The following is a 25000-nucleotide window of genomic DNA, read 5'->3' on the forward strand; positions in this document are numbered from 1 at the left end:
CATCATATACGAGGGGGCTTAGATGCTGTAATCTTGCACCTGGTACAATTTAGGCTTTTGGTGTATAAGGGACATTTCACAAACCAGTTCCATAGGTTCAGTAGGTTCGGCCTGTAACGCAGTGTGTACAGATCTCCTGCCGACAGGTCATGGGCAGAGTAACATTTCAAAGCATAACCAAGAGGCGCTCCAGACGGGCAGGGTTTCCTCCGCTGCCCCCATGAAAAGCGGACATGGCAGACACAGGGAATCTACAGCAACATCCTCACCCGTGGTCTCCGCAGAACTCCACATGAAAAGGTTACTGAAACATTTCCCAGATTCGTGTGTCTGCTGCGGTTTCCAGCTAAATTACAGGGAGATTAACCCAATAACTGCTGGCGAGGAATGCAATAGGCCTCATGTGTTCTGGTTTATGCAACATTACTGCGAGGTTTGTTGGGATTATTCTCATCCAAATATCATCCGAACAAAGTCTTGGGAGAAAATAATGGGGCACAGCTCTCGTGCAACATCTGCTGGTCCTGGAGTCGAGAATCCAGCGCCAACACATCGCAAATACTGGAGCAGTCATTGTATACAGGATGATCAGCTGACGGCTCTGTACTGAGCGTGTACCTATACCCTAAGCAAGCGACAATAACCTACTAACAGCAGACGGACCCCACTGATCCCAACAACTGGGCTCTGCACATACCAGTGTCAATGGGGTGGAGGGTAAGCATGTGCACCTTATTCATCGTCTATAGGACTGCTGACAGTACAGTGTAGTGGTGCGCTTGTTCAGTCTTGGCACCATTCATTCCCTATAGGACTGCTGACAGTACAGTGTAGTGGTGAGCATGCTGACTCCCGTTACCATTCATTCCCTATAGGACTGCTGACCGTACAGTATAGTGGTGCGCTTGTTCAGTCTTGGCACCATTCATTCTCTATAGGACTGCTGACAGTACAGTGTAGTGCACTTGCTCAGTCTCAGTACCACTCATTCTCTATAGGACTGCTGACAGTACAGGGTAGTGCACTTGCTCAGTCTCGGTACCATTCATTCCCTATAGGACTGCTGACAGTACAGTGTAGTGCACTTGCTCAGTCTCAGTACCACTCATTCCCTATAGGACTGCTGACAGTACAGTGTAGTGCACTTGCTCAGTCTCGGTACCATTCATTCCCTATCGGACTGCTGACAGTACAGTGTAGTGCACTTGCTCAGTCTCAGTACCACTCATTCTCTATAGGACTGCTGACAGTACAGTGTAGTGCACTTGCTCAGTCTCAGTACCACTCATTCTCTATAGGACTGCTGACAGTACAGTGTAGTGCACTTGCTCAGTCTCGGTACCATTCATTCCCTATAGGACTGCTGACAGTACAGTGTAGTGCACTTGCTCAGTCTCAGTACCACTCATTCTCTATAGGACTGCTGACAGTACAGTGTAGTGCACTTGCTCAGTCTCGGTACCACTCATTCTCTATAGGACTGCTGACAGTACAGTGTAGTGCACTTGCTCAGTCTCAGTACCACTCATTCTCTATAGGACTGCTGACAGTACAGTGTAGTGCACTTGCTCAGTCTCGGTACCATTCATTCCCTATCGGACTGCTGACAGTACAGTGTAGTGCACTTGCTCAGTCTCGGTACCATTCATTCCCTATCGGACTGCTGACAGTACAGTGTAGTGCACTTGCTCAGTCTCGGTACCATTCATTCCCTATAGGACTGCTGACAGTACAGTGTAGTGCACTTGCTCAGTCTCGGTACCACTCATTCCCTATAGGACTGCTGACAGTACAGTGTAGTGCACTTGCTCAGTCTCGGTACCACTCATTCTCTATAGGACTGCTGACAGTACAGTGTAGTGCACTTGCTCAGTCTCGGTACCATTCATTCCCTATAGGACTGCTGACAGTACAGTGTAGTGCACTTGCTCAGTCTCAGTACCACTCATTCCCTATAGGACTGCTGACAGTACAGTGTAGTGCACTTGCTCAGTCTCAGTACCACTCATTCCCTATAGGACTGCTGACAGTACAGTGTAGTGCACTTGCTCAGTCTCAGTACCACTCATTCCCTATCGGACTGCTGACAGTACAGTGTAGTGCACTTGCTCAGTCTCGGTACCATTCATTCCCTATAGGACTGCTGACAGTACAGTGTAGTGCACTTGCTCAGTCTCGGTACCATTCATTCCCTATAGGACTGCTGACAGTACAGTGTAGTGCACTTGCTCAGTCTCGGTACCACTCATTCCCTATAGGACTGCTGACAGTACAGTGTAGTGCACTTGCTCAGTCTCGGTACCACTCATTCTCTATAGGACTGCTGACAGTACAGTGTAGTGCACTTGCTCAGTCTCGGTACCATTCATTCCCTATAGGACTGCTGACAGTACAGTGTAGTGCACTTGCTCAGTCTCAGTACCACTCATTCCCTATAGGACTGCTGACAGTACAGTGTAGTGCACTTGCTCAGTCTCAGTACCACTCATTCCCTATAGGACTGCTGACAGTACAGTGTAGTGCACTTGCTCAGTCTCAGTACCACTCATTCCCTATCGGACTGCTGACAGTACAGTGTAGTGCACTTGCTCAGTCTCGGTACCATTCATTCCCTATAGGACTGCTGACAGTACAGTGTAGTGCACTTGCTCAGTCTCGGTACCATTCATTCCCTATAGGACTGCTGACAGTACAGTGTAGTGCACTTGCTCAGTCTCGGTACCATTCATTCCCTATAGGACTGCTGACAGTACAGTGTAGTGCACTTGCTCAGTCTCGGTACCACTCATTCCCTATAGGACTGCTGACAGTACAGTGTAGTGCACTTGCTCAGTCTCGGTACCACTCATTCTCTATAGGACTGCTGACAGTACAGTGTAGTGCACTTGCTCAGTCTCGGCACCACTCATTCTCTATAGGACTGCTGACAGTACAGTGTAGTGCACTTGCTCAGTCTCGGTACCACTCATTCCCTATAGGACTGCTGACAGTACAGTGTAGTGCACTTGCTCAGTCTCGGTACCACTCATTCCCTATAGGACTGCTGACAGTACAGTGTAGTGCACTTGCTCAGTCTCGGTACCACTCATTCTCTATAGGATTGCTGACAGTACAGTGTAGTGCACTTGCTCAGTCTCGGCACCACTCATTTTCTATAGGACTGCGGACAGTACAGTGCAGTGGTGCATATGCTCTTGGCTCAGTTGCTACAGTACTGCTGGCAGTTCCATAGGCAATGGATGGATTAGTGGTGCACATGCTGACCTAAATTCCAATCTAAAAGGGGTCTGCAATTCCTTGTCCTTGACATTATGGTTGGCCTCATCAAAACCTCAATTATTCACTGTGAAAAGCATCTGCAGAATGTCAATTTACGCATTTTGACCTTCGCATCTCCACAATGCTCCACATTTTGGATTAGTTTTTGCTGCTGCAGAACATCCTGTGAGGATAGTGCCATAGTACACCGGTAAAGGCGCGAGGCTACACTACAGTCTATGTGAAGAACGCTTTATTAACAGTCACTTAATAATGTGATGCAGAAGATTGAGCACAATTTCCTTTCTGAGGGGAAAACAAGGGCAGGAAGAGGCCGGCGGAGGAGCCAGAAAACACGAAACAATGTCAATATTTAGAGTCGGACGAATCACAATAAATATATTGACTGTCCCAAATTATGTTTGTCTTCCTGCGCTCGCCTGTCATACGGCCCGAAGCAGAACCAGTTCAAAGGACGGCGTGCCAAGAGGAGTCACAGAGGCTCGCACGAGAGGACGCCGCTACACGGCCAGCGCCATGCAGTAATGGCAAACGCAAAAACCAGAGCAGCCGACGTCTCAATAACGAGCGCACACCCGGCGCCTCAGCTCGGGCAGCCATTATCCCATCCTTCTAACAACAATTAAGGTACCGTCACATTAAAGGTACCGTCACATTAAGCGACGCTGCAGCGATAGCGACAGCGATGCCGATCGCTGCAGCGTCGCTGTTTGGTCGCTGGAGAGCTGTCACACAGACCGCTCTCCAGCGACCAACGATGCCGAGGTCCCCGGGTAACCAGGGTAAGCATCGGGTTGCTAAGCGCAGGGCCGCGCTTAGTAACCCGATGTTTACCCTGGTTACCAGCGTAAAAGTTAAAAAAAACAAACAGCACATACTCACCAGCGCGTCCCCCAGCCTCTGCTTCCTGACACTGACTGAGCTCCGGCCCTAACAGCACAGCGGTGACGTCACCGCTGTGCTTTCACTTTCACTTTAGGGCCGGGCTCAGTCAGAGCAGGAAGCAGACGCTGGGAGACGCGCAGGTGAGTATGTGTGTTTGTTTTTTTTACTTTTACGCTGGTAACCAGGGTAAACATCGGGTTACTAAGCGCGGCCCTGCGCTTAGTAACCCGATGTTTACCCTGGTTACCAGTGTAAAACATCGCTGGTATCGTTGCTTTTGGTGTCAAACACAACGATACACGGCGATCGGACGACCAAATAAAGTTCTGGACTTTATTCAGCGACCAGCGACATCACAGCAGGATCCTGATCGCTGCTGCGTGTCAAACTAAACGATATCGCTATCCAGGACGCTGCAACGTCACGGATCGCTAGCGATATCGTTTAGTGTGACGGTACCTTAATGCGCTTGGTTCAGATCTTTCCTGAAAAACAGATGTACAGGGCCAAAAATATATATTTCTCGAGGTCTGAGGACAAATTCCAAGAAAGCAATGACGGGCCAAGCCGGTGCTGAGCGTCGGAAACATCTGCCTGCGGTGCGGGCAGCGACTGACAGGAGGGACGCTGGGTTCTGCAGATACTGGCAATGGTTTATAGTGATACTGCCAAGATGGGTTCCTAAATGGCACAGCAATAAGCCATGCGTGCTCACCGCTCGTATATGCTCATCACTCCCGTATGCTCACCGCTCATATATGCACACCGCTCCTGTATGCTTACTATTCGTGTGTGCTCACCACTCGCGTATGCTCACCGCTCATGCGTGCTCACCGCTCGTATATGCTCATCACTCCCGTATGCTCACCGATCGTGCGTGCTCACCGCTCATATATGCACACCGCTCCTGTATGCTTACTATTTGTGTGTGCTCACCACTCGCGTATGCTCACCGCTCATGCGTGCTCACCACTCATATATGCTCACCGCTCGTGCGTGCTCACTATTCGTGTGTGCTCACCGCTCGTATATGCTCATCACTCGTGTATGCTTACTATTCGTACGTGCTCACCACTCGTATGCTTATATGGAACCTACAAAAAGAAGAAATAAAAATTCTCTCTGCGTTTAGGTTTCTGGTTGCATATGATGCCGTGGCTGCAGGATTTTCGTTTACCAGTCCTACACGAATACAGTCTCTTTTACAGAACTCTGTGGTATGTCCTTCGGTCTTTTTCACTTTATTGGGTTCTTCAAGCTAAGTACGTGAATGTAGGACAATGTGTCACCTCTCCAGGCTCCCGGCTTTCTCCGGCCACGGTTGGCTTTCTCATGTTCTTCTCTGCATCGGGTAATTATAGGAATCCAGTGTGCTCCAGTCACATATCGCTCCCTGGCCTTATAGGCTTATTCTTGCAGCCAGACAGCGCCTGAGTATTCAGGTAGTTGGCATTTTTGCCATTATTCAACGCAATGGTTCTGCTACATCCTAATTTTTAATCTTCTGACCAATTCATGTCAAGGCAGTACGCGGGGCTCTGCTGCATCCCAATTGTGAGACTCCTGAGAAAATCAACTCTGCCACATTACTGGCCTCTGCAATTTGTCCTAATCTGCCGATCTTCTCTCCATTCAGCCTCTGCTCTCAGGCAGTTCTGCTACACTGGTTCCTTTACTCGGCTGTGCCACTATCTCAGCCTTCCTGCACACTCTCCGGCTTTCTAGCAGACCACTACCCATCTCTTCCAGTTGCCATCCAGGAAATATAAGACTGTAACGCTATAGAATGATGTCAACCAACTGGTGAGTCTTTGCCATACCTGGTTCTCTGCACGATTAGTGGTCACTATGGTTTGCAGGAATATTCTCGCCATCTCTCTCTACTTACCATGTCTATATTCTGCATGATATCTTGGAAGGATGGATGACTCCGAAATTGCTCGAAGAGCTCTCGCTTGTACAGCAAGGCGTACACCAAGTTGGGGTTATGGTGGAGGGAATTGCTCAGGCAGGAGTTGATGATCTCCAGCATCATTCGGATGACTTCTTCAATCACATTCAGGTCTTGTGCCTGCGTCAGGAACACAAAACATAATTATAGAATATGCAGGCACAATAAAAAAAAAAAGAAAGACCCCCCCCCCCAAGAAAAAGCAATATACAGCACTACAATTGTTGAGGGGGCACAATGTGAAGCTATGATGAATGAGACATTGGTATGGTAGATTAGCCCCTCTCTGCTGTCGGACTAAGGCTGCCCCCGAACATTCGTTCATCAGGTACCCAGTCACAATCGAGATATTATACTACAGGAGAACACTGGGTGGTAATGTCCAGCAATGCTGGCAACATGGGTTTTAACCAAAGTTAAAATTAAATAAATTAAATAATATTCTATAGATGACGTATTACAAGCACTTCCAATCCCTATTTGTCACCTAAACTTTCTTATACTAATGAATGTTGAGACTATGGATCTGGTCATACAGAACACACAGTCCCATGTGTTGGCAGTGTGTTATATAGTAGGAAGAGCAGAGCAGATTGATGTACAGTTCTCCATTTTGATTGTATACATGCTCACATGAAGAAACCTGTCAAAGATGGCTTTCAATCACTGACCACCTGTATTATAAATAAGTCGTAATCCCAATTATACTGGGGATGGTCTGCTGCATTTATTGCATCGGGGACGGTCGACGGAATTTACTGCATCGGGGACGGTCGACGGAATTTACTGCATCGGGGACGGTCGACGGAATTTACTGCATCGGGGACGGTCGACGGAATTTATTGCATCGGGGACGGTCGACGGAATTTATTGCATCGGGGACGGTCGACGGAATTTATTGCATCGGGGACGGTCGACGGAATTTACTGCATCGGGGACGGTCGACGGAATTTATTGCATCGGGGACGGTCGATGGAATTTATTGCATCGGGGATGGTCGACGGAATTTATTGCATCGGGGACGGTCGACGGAATTTATTGCATCGGGGACGGTCGACGGAATTTATTGCATCGGGGATGGTTGACGGAATTTATTGCATCGGGGAAGGTCGATGGAATTTATTGCATCGGGGATGGTCGATGGAATTTATTGCATTGGGGACGGTCCATTGAAATTATTGCATCGGGGACGATGGATGGAATTTTATGAATCGGGGAAGGTCGATTGACTTTATTGCATCGGGGACGGTTGATGGAATTTATTGTACCGGGGTAGTCGGCAGCATTAATTGTACTGTAGATGGTTGGTGGCATTATTTGTATAGGAAGTGGTTGGCGGCATTATTTCTACCGGGGATGGTTGGAAAATTCACTGACTGCTAAATGTCCACATTAATTGTACAGGTGATAGCCATCAGAATTGTACCGATGGTGGTCGGCATTAACGGTGCTGCTAAATATCTACATTTATTGTCAGGTGCATAATAGCAATCAATAATTAATAAATAGTAATCAGACATTGATTGGCCAAATTAATGCACTGATATTCATATTGGACATTTTTGAGCACTGTATTGAGGCACTAAATAGTCTTTATATGGCAGCATACACCGGAGGAAAACTTTGCATGTGATTAACTTTTCCTTTCTTGCTCTTTAGGTGTATTACGGTATTTGTATATTTTCGGGATTTAATCACACATATGCACTAAATGTAACACTAGTCCAGTGTATGTTCCTACCTAGTGATTGACAGGTCACCTCCTATGGGCTTGTATACAAAGACATCTGTCCATCACTAAGGAGCAGATATACAGGGGAATTCATTACAACTCCTAATTCATATTCTCCCAAAAATCCATATATCTATCAGTTCCTGCAGATCTGACCCCATGATGGAGGCGATAAATCTGGCTCATACATCCTTAAACATCTCTGCCGGATTTCCCATCATGGAGACTATAGTGATATCGGCTGAGTGACTAAGAATCAAATATTTTACGAAGAAGGCGACTCAAGGATTTTTCCCAGTTACTGGTGACTTCCTTCAATTTACGGAGGAAACTCTCCTTGCTCTGCGTTATCGGACTGGGTATATCGCCCTCCCGGTATCACATGTCTGCCGGCGAGGTGGCGCTGGTGTTAATGGTCACGGAGCCGGCGGACACGTTTGTTTGGACGCGCTGACATAGTACAGTGAGGGAGGAAACAATCAGACCTCTCACAATGAGATAAAGGCAATTTTCTCTCGCAGAATAATGGGCTCCGCTAAGTGAGAGCCAAGTGCAACACAAGACTCCAAACAAATAGCAATCAGGGTTTGAGTGCGTGGCACCAGCTCCGCTCCGCGCTGGTCTGGCAGGACGGTCACAGCTGCACTAAATGAATGGGTGTCTCTCTGGTGGAATTCCTGCCATTCTTATGGCTTTTCTCTGTTTGTGTAAGCTGGCCTTGTGTACATTACAGCAGGAACCTGGCAGGCCGCGGTTTTCAGCACATTTACTAGCTGACTGGCACTGATCGGAAGTGCAGCTTTACATGTCGGGGCGCCACATTCCGGGACCCTGCGGGTCAGTGGGTTGTGATGCTTGGAGCAGAGATCTGACTCAGAGCGCCATGGTGTGCCCACGTCGCTTTATGCAACTTCCATTAAAACGTTTTATAAGTAGAGAAGCACTTTAATATTTTTGATAAAGTTTAGGCAGGTGGAAGTTTTTTTTTTTTTTCCTTGGGCTGCGTTCACACATTGTGGGTTAACTCAACCCCATTGACTCGTGTAGGCGCGATCTGCAGTCTTTGGGGGCAACGTGCTTGTTCCACCTCATGATTGAGGATTTCCTGACGTTGGATGCCCAATGATTAATCAAGTGATGGTGTATACATGTAAAAGGTCAACATTCACTGAGCCAAATGTAGCTAAAAATTATATTATAATATGTATATATACTCACACTATAATAATAATCTTTATTTTTATATAGCGCTAACATATTACGCAGCACTTTACAGGTTGCACACATTATCATCGCTGTCCCCGATGGGGCTCACAATCTAAATTCCCTATCAGTATGTCTTTGGAATGTGGGAGGAAACCGGAGAACCCGGAGGAAACCCACGCAAACACGGAGAGAATATACAAACTCTTGGCAGATGTTGTCCAAGGTGGGATTAGAACCCAGGACTCCAGTGCTGCAAGGCTGCTGTGCTAACCACTGCACCACCGTGCAGATATATATATATATAAAGGTGTGTGTGTGTGTGTGTGTGTGTGTGTGTGTGTGTGTGTGTGTGTGTGTGTGTGTGTGTGTGTGTGTGTGTGTGTGTGTGTGTGTGTGTGTGTGTGTGTCCGGGATTGGCATCTGAACCGTCGCAGCTACAGGCACAAAATTTTGCACAGTCACACGTCTGGACCCCGACAGCGTCATAGGCTATGTTGTGAGGTGAAATTTTAACCCCGCGCTTTCCAATTCACCAAACAATTTTGCCCCTATCTGCATAATGGGGAAAAAATGAAAGGAAAAGTGTTGGAGGCAAATTAACAGCTGCCAGATGTGAACAAGGGGGACTTAAAGAATGAGAGCGATGGCGCCAAAGAGTATATACTGTACAGTTGCTAAGGTGGGGCCCCAACATGGGATAATCACCACACCACCACAGGGATATGAACACACACACAAAATGCACCACACACTACCACGTGCTCGAACACATATACCACCCTCAGCGCACATTTCACCACACATACACCAACCTCGCCACATAAAAGTCGAAACACAAAAGTCGCCGCTCAAAACTCGCCACGCGCAAAACTCTCCACATGCAAAACTCGCCACACGTGCAAAACTCACCTCATGGAAAACTCGCCACACGCAAAACTTGCACACGCGGAAAAATTGCCACATGCACAAAAGTTGCAACACATGCAAAAGTTGCCTCACACAAAACTTGCACATACTCAAAAGGCGCCACACATAAAACTCGCCACGCGCAAAACTCGCCATGCGCAAAACTTGCTGCACACAACTTGCTACACTAACCTGTCACATGCAACTCGACACACAAAAAGTTGCTACACGCATGTCGCCACACAAAACTCATCTCACAAAAGTCGCTACATGCATGTCGCCACACGCAACTCAACACACACAACTTGACACACGAAACTCGCCATAAAACACACACAAGTCTGGTATTATCCTTCAAAAATAAAAATCTGATTAATAAGCAGACAAACTACAAGAGCAACAAATGTACCATATAGGAATCCGGCAGCTGTCAGTCACATGACCAGTCTATTATGTGTATGTGTGAGCTAATATATACTGCCAGGGGGTGGGCTTACTGTTGGCTGGGGATTTATCAGGCTGCCAATTTAGCTTACAAATACTGAGGTAAAAATACTGACCAAATAACGTGTGAACGAGGGCTAATACAGGAGGAGATGACACACAGATATATACTATATACAGGAGGAGATGACACTCAGGTATATACTATATACAGGAGAGATGACACACAGGTATATACTATATACAGGAGGAGATGACACACAGGTATATACTATTTACAGGGGAGATGACACACAGGTATATACTATATACAGGAGGAGATGACAGATATATACTATATACAGGAGAGATGACACAGGTATATACTATATACAGGGGAGATGACACAGGCATATACTATATAGAGGAGAGATGACACACAGGTATAAAGTATATACAGGAGGAGATGACATACAGATATATACTATATACAGGAGGAGATGACATACAGGTATATACTATTTACAGGGGAGATGACACACGTATATACTATATACAGGAGATGACACAGATATATACTATATACAGGAGAGATGACACACGTATATACTATATACAGGAGGAGATGACATACAGGTACATACTACATACAGCAGGAGATGACATACAGGTATATACTATATACAGGAGGAGATGACACACAGGTATATACTATATACAGGAGCAGATTACCTACAGGTATATAGTATATACAGGAGGAGATGACATACAGGTATATGCTATGTATAGGAGGAGATGACATACAGGTATATACTATATACAGGAGGAGATGACATACAGGTATATACAGGAGGAGATGACACACAGATATATACTATATATAGGTGAGATGACACACAGGTATATACTATATACAGGAGGAGATTACATACAGGTATATACTATATATAGGAGGAGATGACATATAGGTATATACTATATTCAGGGGACATGACACACAGCAGGTATATACTATATACAGGGGAGATGACATACAGGTATATACTATATACAGGAGATGACATACAGGTGTATACTATATATAAGGGAGTTGACAAACATGTATATACTGAGGTGAAAATGAGAGGTGTGAGGTGAAAATGAAAAGGTGTGAGTGCAAAATGAGAGGAGTGAGGGAAAATAGTGGAGTGATCGGAAAATGACAGATGTGAGGTCGAAATGACAAGTGTTAGGGGGGAATGAGAGGAGTGAGGGGGAAAATAAGAGGAGTGAGGGGGAAAATGAGAGGTGTGAGGGAGAAAATGAGAGATGTGAGGGGGAAAATGAAAGATGTGATGGGGAAAATGAGAGGCGTGATGGGAAAATAAGAGAAGTGAGGTGCTATAACTAACCACAGATATTTACTATGCCCAGGCAACGCCGGGCTCTTCAGCTAGTGTGTGTGTGTATGTGTGTATATATATATATATATATATATATATATATATATATATATCTTTATTTTTATATAGAGCCAACATTCCGCAGTGCTTTACAGTTTGCACACCTATGTATATATATATATATTTCAGAAAAAAAAATCTGAAAAATTATATTTTTTAATTGCATCTATCTATCTATATACATATACACACACACACATATATATATATAGAGATATAGAGAGAGAGATATAGATATAATATTTTTTATATATTTTTTTTTATAAATGCATGTATTTTTAGCTAAAAATCTTTTTTGTAATTGGGTTTCATTAATAATTTGGCACCGTTTGCCCACTACAGCCTCTGTGATGCACTGTTTATTGCTGGCTGCAGAATGAGTTAACTGTGAATCTGTTAGTGAGCTTGTCTGACAGTCCAATAGAGAGAGTTTGGATCTCATTTCTGTCTTTTACTAATAATTTATGAGCAGAAACCACATCAAGGTTGAATATGCCAGGAAACAAAGAATGTACCGTAAAAGCCAAATGGTGCAACATTTGTAATGAAATCAAATAGCAAAAATGATCTTTAGCCCCGAATGCAAACAAGAAAAAAATGAATATGTTCCGAGGGGTGGACAACCCCTTTACTCAGGGTTTAGTTGATTATAAACTCCAGATGCCCCTTCATAACTTGTTTTCTGCTGTCTAAACAATTTTCCAAGTATCTATGTTAGACGGCTTCTGCCAATGAGGATTGTTTCACTCACTGATTTAGGGTATAAGACACGAGATACAGAAGTGAGGAAGGTTCTATGAAGGCATTACCGTAGATTTGCTCTTGATTATTTTTATATTTAACTAGCTGTACTACCCGGCTTCGCCCGGGTTAATGACTGCTGTTAGCAAAATAGAATGTGTTAACAAAAATTTATTCTGCACACAAAAACCACAAAACAAATAGATAGAAATGTAATTATTAAAAGGCAAAAACTAAGCAAATAGAAGCATTTCACAACATATATTAGCTTTGTTATACTGAGAATGTCTTTGTTGCCTATATTAACCAATCAGAGCTCAGGTTAATTAACTGTAGCAAAATAGAAGCTGAGCTGTGATTGGTTGCTATTGGCAGCCTGATAAATCCCCAGCCAACAGGAAGCCCTCCCCCCTGGCAGTATATATTAGCTCACACATACACATAATAGACAGGTCATGTGACTGACAGCTGCCGTATTTCCTATATGGTACATTTGTTGCTCTTGTAGTTTGCTTATTAATCAGATTTTTATTTTTGAAGGACAATACCAGACTTGTGTGTGTTTTAGGGCGAGTTTTATGTGTCAAGTTGTGTGTGTTGAGTTGCGTGTGGCGACATGCATGTAGCGACTTTTGTGAGATGAGTTTTGTGTGGCGACATGCGTGTAGCAACATTTTGTGTGTTGAGTTGCATGTGACAGGTTAGTGTAGCAAGTTGTGTGCAGCAAGATTTGTGCATGGCGAGTTTTGCGCGTGGCGAGTTTTATGTGTGGTGCATTTTGAGTATGTGCAAGTTTTGTGTGAGGCAACTTTTGCATGTGGTGCAACTTTTGTACATGTGGCAATTTTTCTGTGTGTGCAAGTTTTGCATGAGGTGAGTTTTCCATGAGGTGAGTTTTGCACGTGTGGCGAGTTTTGCGTGAGCCTAGTTTTGCATATGGCGAGTTTTGCATGTAGCGAGTTTTGAGTGGTGACTTTTGTGTTTCGACTTTTATGTGGCGAGGTTGGTGTGTGTGTGTGGTGAAATGTGTGCTGAGGGTGGTATATGTGTTCAAGCACGTGGTAGTGTGTGGCGCATTTTGTGTTTGTGTTCATATCCCCGTGTGTGGTGAGTATCCCATGTCGGGGCCCCACCTTAGCAACTGTACGGTATATACTCTTTGTCGCCATCGCTCTCATTCTTTAAGTCCTCATTGTTCACATCTGGCAGCTGTCAATTTTCCTCCAACACTTTTCCCTTCACTTTTTCCCCATTATGTAGATAGGAGCAAAATTGTTTGGTGAATTGGAACGCGCGGGGTTAAAATTTCACCTCACAACATAGCCTATGACGCTCTCGGGGTCCAGACGTGTGACTGTGCAAAATTTTGTGGCTGTAGCTGCGACGGTACAGATGCCAATCCCGGACATACACACATACATACATACACACATTCAGCTTTATATATTAGATATACCTGTATGTAATCTCCTGTATATAGTATATACCTGTGTGTCATCTCACCTATATATAGTATATATCTGTGTGTCATCTCCTGTATATAGTATATACCTGTATGTCATCTCCTCCTATACATAGCATATACCTGTGTCATCTCCTCCTGTATATACTATATACCTGTAGGTAATCTGCTCCTGTATATAGTATATACCTGTGTGTCATCTCCTCCTGTATATAGTATATACCTGTATGTCATCTCCTCCTGTATGTAGTATGTACCTGTATGTCATCTCCTCCTCTATATAGTATATACCTGTGTGTCATCTCTCCTGTATATAGTATATATCTGTGTGTCATCTCCTCCTGTATATAGTATATACCTGTGTGTCATCTCCCCTGTAAATAGTATATACCTGTGTGTCATCTCCTGTATATAGTATATAGCTGTATGCCATCTCCTCCTGTATTAGCCCTCGTTCACACGTTATTTGGTCAGTATTTTTACCTCAGTATTTGTAAGCTAAAATGGCAGCCTGATAAATCCCCAGCCAACAGTAAGCCCACCCCCTGGCAGTATATATTAGCTCACACATACACATAATAGACTGGTCATGTGACTGACAGCTGCCGGATTCCTATATGGTACATTTGTTGCTCTTGTAGTTTGTCTGCTTATTAATCAGATTTTTATTTTTGAAGGATACCAGACTTGTGTGTGTTTTAGGGCGAGTTTCGTGTGTCAAGTTGTGTGTGTTGAGTTGCGTGTGGCGACATGCATGTAGGGACTTTTGTGAGATGAGTTTTGTGTGGCGACATGCGTGTAGCAACTTTTTGTGTGTCGAGTTGCATGTGACAGGTTAGTGTAGCAAGTTGTGTGCAGCAAGTTTTGCGCATGGCGAGTTTTGCGCGTGGCGAGTTTTATGTGTGGTGCCTTTTGAGTATGTGCAAGTTTTGTGTGAGGCAACTTTTGCATGTGTTGCAACTTTTGTGCATGTGGCAATTTTTCTGCGTGTGGCAATTTTTCTGCGTGTGCAAGTTTTGCGTGTGGCGAGTTTTGCACGTGTGGCGAGTTTTGCATGTGGAGAGTTTTGCGCGTGGCGAGTTTTGAGCGGCGACTTTTGTGTTTCTACTTTTATGTGGCGAGGTTGGTGTATGTGTGGTGAAATGTGCACTGAGGGTGGTATATGTGTTCGAGCACGTGGTAGTGTGTGGCGCATTTTGTGTGTGTGTTCATATCCCCGTGGTGGTGTGATTATCCCATGTTGGGGCCCCACCTTAGCAACTGTACAGTATATACTCTTTGGCGCCATCGCTGTCATTCTTTAAGTCCCCCTTGTTCACATCTGGCAGCTGTTAATTTGCCTCCAACACTTTTCCTTTCATTTTTTCCCCATTATGTAGATAGGGGCAAAATTGTTTGGTGACTTGGAAAGCGCGGGGTTAAAATTTCACCTCACAATATAGCTTTGACGCTCTCAGGGTCCAGACGTGTGACTGTGCAAAATTTTGTGCCTGTAGCTGCGACGCCTCCAACACTTTTCCTTTCACTTTTTCCCCATTATGTAGATAGGGGCAAAATTGTTTGGTGAATTGGAAAGCGCGGGGTTAAAATTTCACCTCACAACATAGCCTATGACGCTCTCGGGGTCCAGACGTGTGACTGTGCAAAATTTTGTGGCTGTAGCTGCTACGGTTCAGATGCCAATCCCGGACATACATACATACATACATACATACACACACACACACATTCAGCTTTATATATTAGATTTCTATACAGGATTATATGGGCAGAGCGGCTAGTCCATGATATCTACTGTGAATGGTGGATCCAGTGTTATCTACTGTATATAGAGGTGTTATCAGTCATTGTACAGGAGGAGGCGGTGAGCTGTGACCACATTGTGTATGGTGGATCCTATGTTATCTACTGTATATAGAGGTTATCAGTCATTGTACAGGGGGAGGAGGTGAGCTGTGATATCACCTATTGTGAATGGTGGATCCTGTGTTATCTGCTGTATATAGCGGTGTTATCAGTCTTTGTACAGGAGGGGGAGGTGAGCTGTGACATCACCTATTGTGAATGGTGGATCCTGTGTTATCTACTGTATATAGAGGCGCTATCAGTCATTGTACAGGAGGGGGAGGTGAGCTGTGACATCACCTATTGTGAATGGTGGATCCTGTGTTATCTACTGTATATAGAGGTGTTATCAGCCATTGTACAGGAGGAGGAGGCGGTGAGCTGTGACATCACCTATTGTGAATGGTGGATCCTTTGTTATCTACTGTATATAGAGGAATTATCAGTCATTGTACAGGAGGAGGAGGAGGAGGTGAGCTGTGACATAACCTATTGTGAATGGTGGATCCTGTGCCATCTGCTGTATATAGAGGTGTTATCAGTCATTGTACAGGAGGAGGAGGAGGTGAGTTGTGATATCACCTATAGTGAATGGTGGATCCTGCGTTATCTACTGTATACGAGACATTATCAGTCATTGTACAGGAGGAGGAGGTGGTGAGTTGTGACATCACCTATTGTGAATGGTGGATCCTATGCTATCTGCTGTATATAGTGGTGTTATCAGTCATTGTACAAGAGGAGGAGGTGAGCTGTGACATCACCTATTGTGAATGGCGGATCCTGTGTTATCTACTGTATATAGAGGAATTATCAGTCATTGTACAGGAGGAGGAGGAGGTGAGTTGTGACATCACCTATTGTGAATGGTGGATCCTATGCTATCTGCTGTATATAGTGGTTATCAGTCATTGTACAAGAGGAGGAGGTGAGCTGTGACATCACCTATTGTGAATGGTGATCCTATGATATCCATACATAAATTAAACTAGGGGGAACAATTACATCTAATAAATATTAAACATCCCTCCATAGGTGTAGCTGGAATTCGTAGTTCCCCATAACAGAATAACATGGACTCCCACTAAATGACAGTATGTAATAAAAGGTATAGCTATTAACCCCAAATATCAGTCTCCACACAGTACTGCTACATTTCAGAAAGCCACCAACACGGTTGTGGGTGCAAAAAGGTAAGAAGTGGTGCCTCCTTCATCCCTGGACCGACAGACTACTATGGTTACACCCATGACCTCTCGTTAAGCGAAGTCATCGGATAAACCACGAATTCCTAGAACCAGTAACTGGTTTCCAGCCCCATTTTGGCACTTTGGGGAAAGGGGCTTTTTAGTGGAAGCAGTCAGACTCCTCACCATGATGCGGTGACATGCCGCGGCCCATTATCTCAACGGCAGGTCACCTCTCCTGTGTGTGCTCTAGACAGGACAGTTCCTTCGCTCATGTACTCTCACGCCGACAATATACAGTCATATGAAAAAGTTTGGGCACCCCTATTAATCTTAAGCTTAATGTTTTATAAAAATTGTTTTTTTTGCAACAGCTATTTCAGTTTCATATATCTAATAACTGTTGGACTGTTTGACAGGTGCATAAGTATGGGCACCCTTATCATTTTCTTGTTTTAATATACTCCTACCTACTTTTTACTGACTTACTAAAGCACTTTTTTTGGTTTTGTAACCTCATTGAACTTCATAGCCAGGTGTATGCAATCATGAGAAAAGCTACTTAAAGTGGCCGCTTGCAAGTTGTTCTCCTGTTTGAATCTCCTCTGAAGAGTGGCATCATGGGCTCCTAAAAACAACTGTCAAATGATCTGAAAACAAAGATTATTCAACATAGTTGTTCAGGGGAAGGATACAAAAAGCTGTCTCACAGCTGTCTCACCTGTCAATTTCCACTGTGAGGAACATAGTAAGGAAATGGAAGAACACAGGTACAGTTCTTGTTAAGGCCAGAAGTGGCAGGCCAAGAAAAACATCAGAAAGGCAGAGGAGAAGAATGGTGAGATCAGTCAAGGACAATCCTCAGACCATCTCCAGAGAGCTGCAGCATCAACTTGCTGCAGCTGGTGTCACTGTGCATCGGTCAACTATACAACGCACTGTTTTTTTGCCGCCATGCATAACGCCTTTTTGTATGACCAAACAACTCAATCTTGGTTTCATCAGTCCACAGGACCTTCTTCCAAAAAGAAATTGGCTTCTCCAAATGTGCTTTTGCATACCTCAGCCGACTGTTTGTGGCATGCTTGCAGAAACGGCTTCTTTTGCATCACTCTCCCATACAGCTTCTCCTTGTGCAAAGTGCGTTGTATAGTTGACCGATGCACAGTGACACCATCTGCAGCAAGTTGATGCTGCAGATCTCTGGAGGTGGTCTGAGGATTGTCCTTGACTGATCTCACCATTCTTCTTCTCTGCCTTTCTGATGTTTTTCTTGGCCTGCCACTTCTGGCCTTAACAAGAACTGTACCTGTGTTCTTGCATTTCCTTACTATGTTCCTCACAGTGGAAATTGACAGGTTAAACCTCTGAGACAGCTTTTTGTATTCTTCCCCTGAACAACTATGTTGAATAATCTTCGTTTTCAGATCATTTGACAGTTGTTTTGAGGAGCCCATGATGTCACTCTTCAGAGGAGATTCAAACAGGAGAACAACTTGCAAGTGGCCACTTTAAGTAGCTTTTCTCATGATTGCATACACCTAGCTATCAAGTTCAAAGCTCAATGAAAACCAAAAAAAGTGCTTTAGTAAGTCAGTAAAAAGTAGGTAGGAGTATATTAAAACAAGAAAATGATAAGGGTGCCCATACTTATGCACCTGTCAAATTTTGTTTGAATGCAGATTGCACATTTTCTGTTAGTACAATAAACCTCATTTCAAGGCAGAAACATTACTGTGTCCAACAGTTATTAGATATATGAAACTGAAATAGCTGTTGAAAAAAAAAACAATTTTTATAAAACATTAAGCTTAAGATTAATAGGGGTGCCCAAACTTTTTCATATGACTGTAAATCATCCGCCTGTGGGCACGTTCTTAGAAATCCCTCGTACAAGTAGCTAAATATAAAACCGACCTCGCCCTATCTTCTGGAGACAAGTATTGGCCAGAGCCCGGTTACGTTAGACATGGAAGACGGGACATCCCGGCTTCCCTTGTGTTTGGCCACTAATGCTGCTCCAGATAAATTATCGGAAACCTGGCCCGAAATGGCAATGGATTTTCCGCAAAGACCCGAGGATGCCGTCATGTAGTGGTGGAGTATTCATCTATGTGAATGGACACGTTGGCATCACTTTTCTCTTTCTTTGGGGCCTTTTGCCAACACAATGTGGGGGTCCGAGACCATGCTGGGATAAGTCATGGTGGAAGCCAATGGTAACTTGTTTGATGGTTGAGGTCAGGAGGGCGCTGCTACATAGATTTACTGGAAACCTCAGCTACCCAGGTGACATCATAAATCCTGAGGGCAGGCGCAGAGATCATCCAAGATCCACAATGCGTCTTGTGATGGATGATTCCATATTGGAAAAACCTTCCAAATCCTGCCTCAATTACTCCATGGCACCGGCAGGAAATCCCAGAGAGCATGGACACCGAGAAACGCCAGGTGGAGGGAGGAGGTAGACATAGTGCCAGCGAACATTGGCTGACGCCCCTTCCATACTTCCCGGTGCCATGGATCTGACACCTAGTAATAGAATCAGCAAGAAAACGCGCAGGTAGGAGACTTGAAAATAATTCCTTAAAGGAAACATGTCACTCTGAAATCGCAGGACATTTTCAGACAGTGGTGGTGCAGAGCTATACACGTGGGAATAGATTTGTGACAATGCATCCATTTAAACCTCTGCTCATTCTGGACTTAGGAGTCCAGTAGGCGGTCCTATACAGGGAAGGTGGCCAATCACGGTGTAGCACCGCCCACTGGACTCCTAAACCCATAACGATCAGCGTTTTATATGGACAAATTACAAGTTAAACTGAATATTTCCCCCAAAAAACAATATATTAATCTGGTTTACACTATGCCATGCATAATGTGACAGGTTATCTTTAACTTCTGTCAGCAAAAAATGACTGGTCAAACCAAGAACAGGAGCTCCGTGACCCCTTCATGGGGCCAAACATTAAAAAGCACCTTCCCATCTTCTTGATTTCCATGTATCTCTATGAAGCCAAAGAGAGAGGTGTGTTGGTGAAGATAGAGAGAAAATGAGCAGGTGGGAAGGTGCACTTAAAGGATTGGCTCCGCCATGTTGCTCCGAGCAGCGGAGCTTGGTTTGAACAGTCATTCTGTGCTGACAGAGCCCCTTTAATGCAGCAGATGGTTTTGATCTTGAAGATCTATGAACGTTTGGAAACAATTTGATAGTGTACACACCAAGTGACTGGCTGCTGCGGGCAGGTGTTGTATTTGCGACAAAATCACTGCAGCAGTGTCCATAAAGATCAGCGGACAGTGGCAGCAGAAGGGCGGCGCTGGGGCAGCAGAAGGGCGGCGCTGGAGCAGCAGAAGGGCGGCGCTGGGGCAGCAGAAGGGCGGCGCTGGGGCAGCAGAAGGGCGGCGCTGGGGCAGCAGAAGGGCGGCGCTGGGGCAGCAGAAGGGCGGCGCTGGGGCAGCAGAGGGGAGGCCCGGCGCTGGAGCAGCAGAGGGGAGGCCCGGCGCTGGAGCAGCAGAGGGGAGGCGCTGGAGCAGCAGAGGGGAGGCGCTGGAGCAGCAGAGGGGAGGCGCTGGAGCAGCAGAGGGGAGGCGCTGGAGCAGCAGAGGGGAGGCGCTGGAGCAGCAGAGGGGAGGCGCTGGAGCAACAGAGGGGAGGCGCTGGAGCAGCAGAGGGGAGGCGCTGGAGCAGCAGTCTTTCTTAAGTACTGTCCATCTGCTCTATCTTAATAGTTCAAGAGTAACCATTTAAAAAATCCAAAAAAATCTCAACAAAAATACCTATATTGACTTATTGGACAGGAGCCGCTTCTCCGTTTTGCTGCTGGAGTCCAGGCTTCCTCTCTTTGGTTGATGCATTTGCCCCTAAAGATTTATTTCAAGGGGTGTCTGATAAATGACATCAATAAACAGAAGGAACACATGAAGCAGAATATAAACACAATAAAACCTTTTGCAGGCAATTAACACCGACGTGATCTCTTCCCAGGAAATCTCTCCCCAAACAATGGTGAAAATGAAAAAAAAAAGTGCAAGACGGATTAGTGCAAATCCGAGGAGATGTGCGGCATTGTACGCAGGTCGTTCTTTTCTCTCCAGCCGGTGGGATAGAACGTCCCCGCGCATCCCCGGAGAGATTGCGTTACGTATTTAACAATCGCAGCTCTCATTTTCCACAATGCTTTACATTCTGGGGTTAAACCTCTTTTCAGGGCACAGTTGATATTGGCGTGCTGTACGGGAGGTCCGCCTGGCTGGTTGAATGGAAGAGCAGCTCTGTCAGAAACCCGACACTAACCCCTGAGTGCAGGGGACTAAATGAATACTTCAGCTGAATGACATTTGAAGAACGCTGCAATTACACAATGGCATGTGAGTTAAGCACCAGGGATGGGCACCAAACAGTGAGCAGGAAAAACTGCCTACAGGTACACAGCCCGACCATAGTCTCCACCGCCCAAGATCCATAATACAGGCCCAGCTCTGCTCCTCGACTTACCAGGACCAGACCCTACAACGGCCATAGTCTCCACCGCCTGGGATCCAAAATACAGGCCCAGCTCTGCTCCTCAACTTACTAGGACCAGACCATAGTCCAACCATAGTCTCCACCACCCGGGATCCAGAATACAGGCCTAGCTCTGCTTCGCAACTTACCAGGACCAGACCCTATGCCGACCATAGTCTCCACCACCTGGGATCCAGAATACAGGCCCAGCTCTGCTCCACAACTCATCAGGACCAGACCATAGTCCATCCATAGTCTCCACCACCCGGGATCCAGAATACAGGCCCAGCTCTGCTCCACAACTCATCAGGACCAGACCATAGTCCATCCATAGTTTCCACCACCCAGGATCCAGAATATAGGCCCAGCTCTGCTCTACAACTTATCAGGACCGGACCATAGTCCAACCATAGTCTCCACCACCCGGGATCCAAAAAACAGGCCCAGCACAGCTCCACAACTTACCAGAACCAGACCCTACGCCGACCATAGTCTCCACCACCTGGGATCCAGAATACAGGCCCAGCACTGCTCCACAACTTATCAAGACTAGACCATAGTCCAGCCATAGTCTCCACCACCCGGGACCCAGACTACAGGCCCAGCACTGCTCCCCAACCAGTCAGCACCATACCATAGTCTCCACCGCCCGGGATCCAGAATGGGATCCAGAATACAGGCCCAGCTCTGCTCCACAACTCATCAGGACCAGACCATAGTCTCCACCACCCGGGATCCAGAATACAAGCCCAGCTCTGCTCTACAACTTATCAGGACCAGACCATAGTCCAACCATAGTCTCCACCACCCGGGATCCAGAAAACAGGCCCAGCACTGCTCCACAACTTACCAGGACCAGACCCTACTCCGACCATAGTCTCCACCACCTGGGATCCAGAATACAGGCCCAGGCTCTGCTTCGCAACTTACCAGAACCAGACCCTACTCCGACCATAGTCTCCACCACCTGGGATCCAGAATACAGGCCCAGCTCTGCTCCGCAACTTACCAGAACCAGACCATAGTCCAACCATAGTCTCCAACACCAGGGATCCAGAATACAGGCCCAGCTATGGTCTGCAACTCACCAGGACCAGAGCTCGACGAAAACTGTGGGACATACTGTGATTTTTTTCTCCAGTAAAAATGACAGACACCATGATGCAAATCAGTCAGACCCCTATTATTCACCCCGCGACCAATTTTCATTTGTTTGAGCATAATAATAAATAATTCTGTTTTTTTTTTTGTTTTTTTTAATACTCAACTTTTTAATTTTTTCGTCCACGGACATGGGGGCTTGTTTTCTGCCGCACAGCGTTGTACTTTTGAATGACAGAATTCACTTTACCATATAAAGTGAGGTTAAGGACCATATATATTTTTTATATTTTAGTGGTTAAAACCCCCCCCAGAACTTTGCATAAAAAAAAACCTGTTGGCTTGTATTTACAATTTTTGGGTACATGTAACATTTTAATTGCTTTTTTGGGGGGAAGGCATGGTGAACGAAAAACAAATTATTTTTAGTTTTCCATTTATTTTTCTCTTTATGCTGTTTACTGTAGGGGTTAATTACCGGTAATTTGTTATTCTAAGGCTACGTTCACACTAGCGTTGTGCGCCGCTGCGTCGGCGACGCAACGCACAACGCACGCAAAAACGCGTCAAAACGCATGCAAAAACGCTGCGTTTTGCGACGCATGCGTCGGTTTTTGCCAAAAATCGGACGCAAGAAAAATGCAACTTTGTTGCGTTTTCTTGGTCCGACGCTTGCGGCAAAAAAGACGCATGTGTCGCACAACGCAACAAAAAAAAACGCATGCGTCCCCCATGTTAAGTATAGGGGCGCATGACGCATGCGTCGCCGCTGCGTCGCCGACGCAAACCCGACGCACATTAGCTTAACGCTAATGTGAACGTAGCCTTATAGATTGTTCTTTTATGGACGCGCTGATACCCAATAGGTTTTATAATTATTTTTATAATATACTATGTAAAGTATGTATATTTTTCACACCATTTTTGAGTTGAGGACAGGGATGATTTCAATAAAAAAAACAACAAAAAAAGGCTGTATTTTCAATGTAAAAAAATACATTTTTTTCCATGGGAGTCAATAAAGAAAATATGCAGCTCTGTAGTAGGCTGAGGTATCCATCATATGCCACAATTTCCATTTTCAGTCAGGAGAGGAACAATGCCAGGCCTGTGTGTAACTGATGGGCAGAAGCCACGGGACGTTATCGGCCTATGATTAATGCTGCCCTTCCCTCTTTATAATCCAGGCTGCGGTGGCGGCTGGGGTTGGCACCTATTTTTTTTTTTTATTTTGCACACTTAACCTCCTAAATTACAGAGGCGAATGATGTAAGCTTCCTCCTCATTTATGAAGAATTTACAGTAAAGCCACTTTCAGATAATTAAGTGCATTTGTAGCTGCTTGAAGAAATGGCCCTGATCTTGGTTTTATTAGATTTGGGGAGTTTCCAAAAAAGATCTGTCTGTTCCAGAGTGGGCGAGGAAATCACAGGAAGAGAGAACATCTTCTAATAGGACGACACAATCTAGAGGTCCTTTCCATCCCTCTGCAGGACATTGAGCTCTCACTGGAGAATAGGATCCTCCTGTCTTCTGTGTCTCGATCCCTCACCATTTAAGATCTCTGCTTGCTTTATTCAAGAATATATTCCACATTATACCCAGAGACTGAAAATCTGTATAGATCTTTACATTAGGTCTTAGTCTTCTACAGGAAACAAGCCGGACTCAACCAGCGCTGTAGTTCATGGTGTAAGTCATTGTGTAGCCCAGGGTTTGAGCTGCCCATAGACAGTAGTTATCAGATCCTCCATAGCTTTCATGTCATCTGCTGATACATTATATGGACAAAAATATTGTCACTTTCCGTTCCAGGAGCTTTCTGACCTCCTATTCTACATCCATAGACATCCCCTCTGCCGATATAACTGCTACAGATCTTCTGGGGAGGATTTCTACAAGACTTTGGAGGAGTCTGGGATTTTTTGAGAATTAGTGAGGTCAGCCCCTGATATTAGTGGAGGTCGGGCTCACAATCTCCATTATAGGTGTTGGATGGGACGAAAGTCCGGACTCTGTGCAGCCGCTCATGTTCTCCCCTTCATGTCTGTATGGACCTTGTGCAATGGGCACAGTCATGGGGAACAGAAAGGGGTCTTCCCCAAACTGTTCCCACAAAGCTGGAAGTTGCAATTTTCCAAAATGTCTAGTACTAAAGAATTAAGATTTCCCTTCACTGGAACCAAGAGGCCGAGGCAGCCCCTGAGGACAGCCCATAGCTGGACCGGACTGGCCATCTGGCAAATGCTAGAAGGGCTGGTCCCCGATTACAGCCCATAGTGTTATCCTCCTCCACCATCTGTACAGCGGGCACAATGTAGTCAGACGAC

The 25000-nt window shown here is 45.3% G+C and overlaps 1 protein-coding gene across 5 annotated transcripts in view; it reads right to left on the minus strand.

Annotated features, from left to right (window-relative positions):
* The window catches only part of DYM (dymeclin), a 293499-nt gene that overhangs the window by 63479 nt on the left and 205020 nt on the right, over positions 1 to 25000 (minus strand). For all 5 annotated transcript variants that reach the window (XR_013221124.1, XR_013221125.1, XR_013221122.1 and 2 more), the window contains one exon: positions 6053 to 6235. Coding sequence is in view for 2 of the 5 variants with exons in the window: in XM_077283443.1 (XP_077139558.1) it covers positions 6053 to 6235 (183 nt within the window). In the remaining 3 variants the exon portion in view is untranslated. The remainder of the gene's footprint in view (positions 1 to 6052; positions 6236 to 25000) is intronic.

The sequence above is a fragment of the Ranitomeya variabilis genome, chromosome 1 (genome assembly GCF_051348905.1).
Source record: "Ranitomeya variabilis isolate aRanVar5 chromosome 1, aRanVar5.hap1, whole genome shotgun sequence".
In the NCBI taxonomy this organism is placed as follows: Eukaryota; Metazoa; Chordata; class Amphibia; order Anura; family Dendrobatidae; genus Ranitomeya; species Ranitomeya variabilis.